A 9,770-nucleotide genomic window follows, 5' to 3' on the forward strand; every position below is an offset into this window, starting at 1 on the left:
GATACTGCAAACATTGCTCCTAAGGTATTTGAGGCCTGTGAATCGATTGGGAATGGTCCCAGAACTTCCAGAGGTCAGCATTATTGTGATATGGGAGGTTGGCTCAAATATCAGTATTTTGGACATATCTCCACGATCCAACCGCCGTTTTTCTTAATTGTTGGCTCATATCCATCCTATCGATACCCTCTATGATATGTACCAGCCCGCCAAAAGATATTTTTTTCACAAGTTTGAAACCTATTTCTATTTTGACCCTATAAGTAAAGTAACTAGTAAAGATAGTGACAGGATTAAATGAGTAAGTAAATAAGTAAATAAGTGAGTAAGTGAGAAGAAAGAAAGAAAGAGATTTTTTTTGGTTCAAGTTGACCGCATTTTGCTTAGATAATCAGTCTCAAACAAGACCACATCTTTTCATTTGAAGAAACTTGAAGAAACTTCGCATATTGCATATATAAGCAATGTCAGGTAAAGCGAGAGGAAGAAACATGATGGCATTACACATTCTGGATTATTATTAGAAGTAGAAATTTCATAGACATGAGATTTATCTTACCTTTAGGCCGAATAATGATAATACTCACTAGACTTCCTCTGACACCCTATATACTACTACTATAGCACAAATGAAAGGATAGATCCATAGAAAATGCAGCACTTCAGGCCACCATGTGGGTGTAGATACAGTCATAGATACGGTCATGGGTATGTCACCCTAATCCTTGCAATTTGGCTCCAATCATTCTATGATGAGATTCAAAGGCAATATAATGGGAAGAATATAGAATATGGCAGACCATCCACCTCTTTCTTCTCTTTTGAGACTGATTGACCTCAAACATCTCCAGTGCTGTCCTTCACTACCCCTGTCATGATGCCCCACTTCAAGCTCGAGTTTTTCAGCCTTCATCCATCTTGTCTGACTTTAACTAGACTCTTTCTTAAGATTATGAAGCCCTCTGAATGCACTGGTAATGCTCATTTTGTCCAAAAAAATCATGTTCCAGAGTTGACCACCACCCTTGTCATGCTGCCCTACTCAAAGATCGATTCACTAACCCTTTATATGATAAACATGTCATTAACTAGGGCTCATTTTCGAGGTTATTGAACACTATTAATTGATTGACAGCACCAGTTTGGTCTCTGAAGATCATGTTCCAGAATTGACTACCACCCCTGTCATGGTGCCCCATCCAAAGATCGATTTACCAGCCCTTGATATGACTGAATTTGTCATTGACTGGGACTCATTCTCGAGATTATTAAACCATATGAATGGATTGGTGATACCAGTTTGGTCTCTAAAAATCATATTCCAAAGTTGAGTACCAGCCCTATCATAGTGCCCTACCCAAGGATCGATTTTTTCAGCTTTCACATGACTTGCCTGGCTTTAGCTAGGACTCATGGTAGAGGTTATTGGACCATATGAACGCGTTGGTCATGGCAGATTTTGCTCTAAAAATCATGTTCCAAAGTTGACTACCACCCCTATGATGCTCTCCTTGTTAAAGATCGATTTGTTTAGCCTTCATATGACTTGCCTGGCTTCAGCTAGGATTCATTCTGGAGGTTATTGGACCACCTGAACACGATGGTCATGCCAGATTTTGCTCTAAAGATCATGTTCCAAAGTTGAGTACCAGCCCTATCATGGTGCCCCACTCAAAGATCGATTTTTTCAGCCTTCATATGACTTGTCTGGCTTCAGCTAGGATTCATTCTAGAGGTTATTTGACCATATGAACACGTTGGTCATGCCAGATTTTGCTCTAAAGATCATGTTCCAAAGTTGACTACCACCCCTATGATGCTCTCCTTGCTAAAGATCGATTTGTTTAGCCTTCATATGACTTGCCTGGCTTCAGCTAGGATTCATTTTAGAGGTTATTGGACCATCTGAACACGATGGTCGAGCCAGATTTCGCTCTAAAAATCATGTTCCAAAGTTGATCACCACTGCCATGGTGCCCCACTCAAAGATCGATTTTTTCAGCCTTCATATGACTTGTCTGGCCTTAGCTAGGATTCATTTCAGAGGTTATTCGACCATATGAACACGTTGGTCGAGCCAGATTTCGCTCTAAAGATCATGTTTCAAAGTTGACCACCCCTGCCATGCTGCCCCACCCAAAGATCGATTTTTTCAGCCTTCATATGACTTGCCTGGCTTTAGCTAGGATTCATTTTAAAGGTTATTGAACCATCTGAACACGATGGTCGAGCCAGATTTCGCTCTAAAAATCATGTTCCAAAGTTGATCACCACTGCCATGCTGCCCCACTCAAAGATCGATTTTTTCAGCCTTCATATGACTTGCCTGGCTTTAGGTAGGATTCATTCTGGAGGTTATTTGACCATCTGAACACGATGGTTGAGCCAGATTTCGCTCTAAAAATCATGTTCCAAAGTTGACCACCCCTGTCATGCTGCCCCACCCAAAGATCGATTTTTACAGACTTCCCATGACTTGCCAGTGCTCCAAAAGCATTTTTCCTGGGGGCTCTTGATCCCTCTGAACACGGTGGTGATGCCAGATTTCCCTGGAAAAATCATATTCCTGAGATATACAAGGTCCTCCTCCTCCCTCCTACCTCCTATATGTTGCTGTACTTGATTTTAACTTGAAACCGATACTGTAAAGGACTGTCCTGGGGTTTTTCAGGTGTAGGAATCGATTGGTGATGGTCCTGGACCATCTGGAGATCAATGTTTGTGACATATGGTGGTGGGGCTAAAAAGTCAGTATTTTGGCAATATCTCCATAACCAAACCGCCGTTTTCTTTGATTGTTGGCTCATATCCATCCTGAAAGTACCCTCTAACATATGTACCAGCCCACCAGAAGATATTTTTTTACAACTTTGAAATGTATTTCTGAAATGACCATATAAGTAAGATCAATTGTTACAATTACTATATTGTGGTCGTCATTTTTCCGCCGTTGCAATGGTTGCATCGGGGATTCACATAGGAGGATGTACAACTCATACCACTGATGATAATTAGTACAATTATTACACTGTAAGCCTGATTTTGCCGCCGTCACAACGGTTGCATCTGTGATTCACATAGGAGGATGTACAACTCATACCACTGATGATAATTAATACAATTATTACACTGTAATCCTGATTTTTTATCAGTGATATATTGCATTTTTATTCATTATACATTGCAAAAATCTATTTGATGTCCGAGTCATTTATGTTTTGGGACCCTTGGGGGTCAACAAAACCCTAACTGTACCCAAACCTATATACGAAAATCCTATATAATCTTTCCTTTCCTTTGTGTCATCTTTCCTTGTTCTTGGCATTAAGTCTAACCATTTTAGACATAGTTCTTCCTCTGTAACCAAGTATGTAATGCTTCTTTCCTTCTGTAACCGATTATATAATTTCCTCTTTCCCTCTCTAACCATATTAGGACTTTCCTCGAAGGAAAAATCTATGCCCCCATAATTTTTCAACTCAAATAGATAGGGCTCGCAAGTCAATCGCTTAGACAGACTCATTGCACACTTGTGTTCTTGTGATATCTTGCTGATGTTTTGCGCTATATTGCTTTGATTTTTGCTGTATTACTTTGCTTTGCGTCTCGTTGGCACTTCATGATACACTCGTGTTCTTGTGGTATATCACTTTTTCTTTTGCTGTAATACTTTGCTTGAAACCGTCATAAAACAATGAAATGTTGCTTTGTTCTTGAACATATTCAGACTTTGAATTTTTGCTTCGCCATCCAGGCACCAAATGGTAGGGTACCAGTCAATGTATTGATACAAAAATTCACAAATACTAGTAGGCTAGTAGCACTTAGGTATGAGTGAGTGTATTGATATGTATTGATACAAGAAAGCATCCCCTGGAAGCCGGAAATAGGCACAAGACAATGTATTAATACGAGGAAGCATCCCCTGGAAGCCGAAAATAGGCCCAAGCCAATGTATTGATACGAGGAAGCATCCCCTGGAAGCCAGAAATAGGTACGAGGTACTGTATTGATACATAGAAGCATCCAGGGAAGCCAGAAATAGGAACGAGCGACTGTATTGATACAAAGAAGCATCCAAGATGCATCCAGGGAAGCCAGAAATAGGTACAAGCGATTGTATTGATACAAAGAAGCATCCGGGGAAGCCAGAAATAGGTATGAGCTATTGTATTGATACAAAGAAGCATGTATGGGACTGAGGATCATATGTATGCATACATTTGTGGGGGCTGAGAATCCTCGCTAAGTATGCATTCATGGTTTGTTACACTACCAGGACTTGTATTAATACTTATGACAGTATAGCCTCACTGCCACTCGTGTTCTCTTTGATGTCAGGCACATAACACATCGTCACAACTAGCCAGGAGGAAGTATCGCATTTACTCACCCTCCATGCTTCGCCAGCCAAACGCTAGAGTGTTGGCCCTATCCAAGTTTCCGAACAATGGTATATGTTGAATTAAGTTTATTTCCCAGTGTCGCAGGATAGAATCCGCCATTTCGATCGGCAGGAAGATCAAATAGCTCTTCAGGTCATTGCAATAGAATACTGGGATCGCGTATGGTCCGGCGAGAAAAAACTTTGAAATTCGGCCTAAGTGCTTTGAATATGTTCTTCATAACACATAGGAGATGATACAGAGTTCTCTCTGGTGCGATAGGAATGAAAGTAAAATACGTTGATGCTGAGCCACAGTCACGGTTCGAACCAAACCATCATCATCACAACCACTATCATCAATTTTTTTTTGACGGCCAGTATGATCATCGAGCTTCTTTTTGTTCAACGCGCGGAACCGGTCGTGAAATTTACACCATACGTCTCGATGGATCATGCGATATGGCTCGCTGCGATGCATGGTGCGTCTCGATGTCGCCCACCCTAGCTAGCCCATTTTGATTTCTCCAATCGTACTATTCTTTTTGTTCAACGCTCAACAGAATCAAATCTGTAGATCATCAACATTACTACCATCATGCATCAAGTTTCGATGTCACACACATGATCGCCTACCGTGATTGCTCCAACGAGTGAGTCAATTGTTTCTCACTATGATTCAGACATCAGACATCAATCTCCCAAATTACACCGATCATTTTTGCATGCATTGCTCAATGAATTCAGCAAGAACAGGGACTGATTGATTCTGCGCTCAGTGGAACATGAGGAAAAAATCTCGCAGAAGAATTCTGCCCATGCAGCAAGTTGGTGGTATGCCTGGACGATTATTTCGTTACTACGGGTCATGGCTAGCAGATCAATGTCTAGTAAGGTGGGCGTCATCGGAACACCACTCATGCGGAGGGTCTAGAGCGCTAGGCCTTCCAAATGGAACCTTCTTCATTACAAGGCGCTGGTCTCGACTCGTTGAATGGGGCGCAGTCTATGAAGGTTCCCGGATTCCTGTACGCTTATTTTGAGCTCTTTCAAGCCGCTCAGCAATTTCTTCCTCTTTGACCCTCGCGTCTTCTAGTGTTCCCTGTAGCTCCCCCGTCGGACCTGCATCTGAAAACGCATGGCGACATGTATGTCAAATATCGCTTTTGCCATATTCCTCAGACCACTCTACCTCCCTGTGTCCTCCACATCATCTCATCCATCATTGAAAGCGAAGCCAACCTCACAAGGATACGTTTGAGCTAACTCAAAGTTAATTCATACTCATCTGATGGTGGCGTCGTGTCCCAAAGTGACCTGATAACTGAATATTTGAATATGGACGAAATATGCCGTCGGCGTCAATGCTCCATGGCGGGTTGTTCAATTCAACGCGACGGGTGACATTCAAACTCTAAGGGTACAGCCTTTGCCTCAAATTGCCGTGCCTTGTTTTATCGCAGATGATGGCTTCTGGGAGCCAGAGATGTGAGCACTATTACGCGCTCACTCCCCAGAAGAACAGGACATCGTTTCTCACCTCGTTTTCAGACACCTAATTATACTGGGCGCCATTACAAACGTGCACCGACGATGGCCCATCAGAAGTAACATCGCTTCGTACTCACGCTCGAATCCGAACACGGAGCGCTCGTCGTCTGAATCGCATTTTTTTTCAAGGCACGACATTGGACTCCTGCATTGCATGCACGAAACGGGCGACGCATGTACAATCGTCTCTGGTTGTTGTAACATTATCGCATTGTCTGATATGATATGATTTATCGGTCACACCTTGACATGGTCTGTCGTTGATGCAAACACGCCTGAGTCACTCCGTGATCGCGCCTTTCCATGCGCCTTGCTGAAAGCTGTCCCCAGTTGAATCACTACACATAATGACAGCAGCTAGCGGGCGGGCGGCCAGACTCGACTCACAATGCATCCCAATCCCCCTTCATTCCGTCCTTCTCCTTCTCCCATTCTGTCTTCTGCGTCTGTTCTACTGACATCTTCATGAATACCATCCTCTATCTTCGTAGCCCACCAACCACCCCAGCTTTCTGGCATCTATGGAAGAGGTTACTCTACCCGCTTCTGAAAAGCTTGTCTTAGGCTCTTGTATATTTCCCTACGTCATATTCGCCTTCGCCATACCCCCGCGCATGAAGAGCTGTCCGTGCGACTGTGATGCTGGCCATCATGTACGTGCTATATAATGTTATATATGTCGTTCTAATTTGTCCACTGGTTCACTGATGGCCAAGCAAGCAAATCAAATCAACTTAGATTTAATAACGACTCGGACACTGACCGCGATTCACGGCTGTTCATAACGCTTTCTCCTTTTCTACTTGTGCTTGTTTCATCACTTCGAATCTCGACGACTGGTTTTAATACGATCGTGACCGCATACGACGTTTTTGAAGATCGTTTATTCATATCACGTACGACAGAGATAATTACCTCCTCTCACGACCAACTGACACTACATACTCGGACCCGCTCTCCATCACGCTTCGCAACTCCCGCCCTAGTTTTTCCTCTGCAAACGAGGCAAAAAGACGGTCAACGTAGTCTACTCCGATATGTTTTACACAATACACATCAGACGCGAACGGATTGATTGCATGCAATATGCGTGAACCAGTCTGCCGGTCTACCCATGGCCAGATGTGTAGTGTATGGGAAAAAACTGTATGAAGTCTGCTATGCTCTATTCGTACCCCAAAAGTCGAATGAAAAACGCATCTACCTTGCAAGTCGTCAACAAAAACGGTCGTCAAAAGGAACAGTCGTCAAAAGAAATAGAAACTACACAAGTAAATCCGCCAGGTCAGCTTTGTCGCTCGCTATACCATATTTTTCACCTCTACATCGTTCAGCTTTTCGTCAAAGTGTGTGCTGTGTTGAGCAGGATGTACGGGGTCGCTGCGTTTTGGTTGGGCCGTGTGATCCGTACTGCGGTCGTAGAAGATTGATACTGAAATGATTTCAAGAGCGACAAGTCCAACGAGGAACCAAAAGGCCGCGGATCGACCGCTGTACTCAAGTGAACCTCCATGGGTGGCTTCCACGGATGTCTCTATTGAGCTGACAGCAGCGAGGCCAATAGCTGATCCAAATTGAAGCGCGCCATTAAAGATGGCACCAACTGTGCCGGCCATGGATGAAGGTGCAGCTTGAAAAATAGCAATGCTGTGAAGCACTTAAAATGCGTTCATAAAGGCATGATTTAGAACTTACTTCGTATGTGTATAGGCCAGCATAGCCCCTCCGCTTCCTAGAGTAAAAGCTGGGAAGATATATGGCCAATAATCCTGGGGGTTCCCTCCACCGAGTGCCAGCAATACCGTCGCAACCATGCACAAGGACAGACCAGTGAGAATGATCCATTTCGGACTGAAAATGCGAGAAAGTGATCCGGTGAAACTCATAGTGAGGGCTATGATACCGATCGGGAACCTGGTGAGCAAAAAATTACGTATCAATGATGGGCAACATGGAGTGACAGCGAGGACCCTACATGTGTACAGCCGATGATATCACCGACCAGTGAAACACATTTTGCCATAGGGTAGTAAAAATCGTGAACACTGTGCTCCACCAAAAGAATGGCAAGAGTGCGACGGCGAAAAGAATGGAGAAATTGTGGTAAAACCATGTCCGGGGTGGTCTTGTCTAAGATGAGCCAATGATTGGTGATTGGTGCAGGCATCCCCGATAACGTACATTGCAGCTTTTTCCACCGGCATAAGTGTTTCCCAGTAGAAAAACCCAACCACCATTGAAAGCGAGATAATGAGTGGGACCAACACTATTGCGGATGCCCAACCATCTGTGGAGCCGGATGTCACAGCGAAGATGAATAAGATCAAGGCAACTACCACAGCTCGTGAGCGATGCGAAGTAGAGTATGCTGGAACATTCATACCGGTTAAAATGCTTACACCGACTAAATCAAGAGATTTCCATTTCGCTTCTGTAGGCTCAAGGGTGTCTATAGTCTCTGCAATTTGTGGCGGTATGATGAAGACACATCCCAGAGCTACCGGCACAGCCACAAAGGTCACAAACCAGAATACCCAATGGTAAGACGCCCATTCAACGAACATTGCACCAATCAGAAGACCGAGAACTGTGTAGGGGGATCATGAAAGTCCGCCGTGAATCATGAGCTACGTGGGATCCTCACCGTTAGCAACGGAACCGCAGCCTCCAAATACGCCTATTGCCCGGGCTTGTTCAAGCGGATCGGGAAATACTTTGACCAAGAGTGTTAAGGCGGAGGGGATTGTCATTGAAGAAGCTAAGAGGCGATCTTCGTTCAGCCAAAACCAACACACCAGCGGGAATGCTCACCTATTCCAGTCAATGCTCTGAGAACGATGATCGGAATGGTGGTATCAACGAATCCTGCGCACAGCGAGATGACAGCAAGTCCAAATACTCCTCCAATGAACGCAGTTTCTGTGTGCCTGTTAAAATCACTGTCCAACAGGAGCGGCAAAGCACTAACTTGGATTGTATACGTCACTAATACGGCCACTCTAAACAACGCGTTGAAGTGCAGGTCAGATTAACGGGATGAGCACGCACGATAAGTAGGAAGGATGCGAAAGTCAACTGGAATGCGCTGATGATCCAAGTGGATTGACTTTCAGCCATACCCATGGACACTTCAATTGCAGGGATCGCAGAGAAGAGAGCTGAGTTATTGAAGGAATCCAAAAACTGAGCAAGACAGAACATAACCAGTAAAATAAGCCTGCGAGTACAAGAAAGTCCTTTGGGTTCATATTCAACCCGCGTTTCAGCCGGGGAGAGAGGTGGAAGTGGCAACATCGCACCCGAAAGCTGTAGACAAGGTATTGCGGTCAGGCAGTTTAGGAGCGCGCCAGCTGGTGAAGGGGTGGTTTGGAACGATCTCTGTCGAAATTGGAGGATAGGTCAACATTATAAGAGGTGTCTTCAAATACATGACTCATTCCCAATGTCTGTGAAAGATCTCGATTATGTGCATGGGTTTCAGATATGAGCCATTCCCGAATAACTCATATTACTAACAGTGATTAGGAACCAGCAAACCGGCTGTTCAGAACGACTAACTGTGATGGGTTAGTAAAGGGAAGAAGGGCACGAACGAATAGAAATAGCATACTTGACAATGTCTGTCAGAGACATGTATTTTCCCTGTGGATCACTATCCTCGTGACTGTTCAATATCACCTGGACGCATATTAATGGCTGAGGTGATCACAGGGGCCAGAGATATTTGTCAGCAACTGACGCTGAGGAAAGGGCCATCATAAGGTGAGTAAAGTAAAGAGAAGGACGAGCACCAACGATTATCATACTTGACCATAAGTCAACTCTACGAGAGACA

The 9,770-nt window shown here is 44.0% G+C and overlaps 1 protein-coding gene across 1 annotated transcript; it reads right to left on the bottom strand.

Annotated features, from left to right (window-relative positions):
* Positions 1–7,236: 7,236 nt before the first annotated feature.
* EDB91DRAFT_1066950 (major facilitator superfamily domain-containing protein) lies at positions 7,237–9,229 on the bottom strand (the record flags this gene model as incomplete). The annotated part of the gene is made up of 9 exons (XM_041314824.1): positions 7,237–7,582; positions 7,631–7,849; positions 7,911–8,060; positions 8,117–8,267; positions 8,319–8,522; positions 8,580–8,693; positions 8,747–8,854; positions 8,904–8,934; positions 8,984–9,229. 9 exons carry the CDS (start codon positions 9,227–9,229, stop codon positions 7,237–7,239), a joined length of 1,569 nt encoding a protein of 522 aa, XP_041168393.1.
* Positions 9,230–9,770: the final 541 nt, after the last annotated feature.

This window comes from Suillus paluster (genome assembly GCF_016628075.1).
Source record: "Suillus paluster strain FC165 chromosome Unknown EDB91scaffold_562, whole genome shotgun sequence".
Lineage (NCBI taxonomy): Eukaryota > Fungi > Basidiomycota > Agaricomycetes > Boletales > Suillaceae > Suillus > Suillus paluster.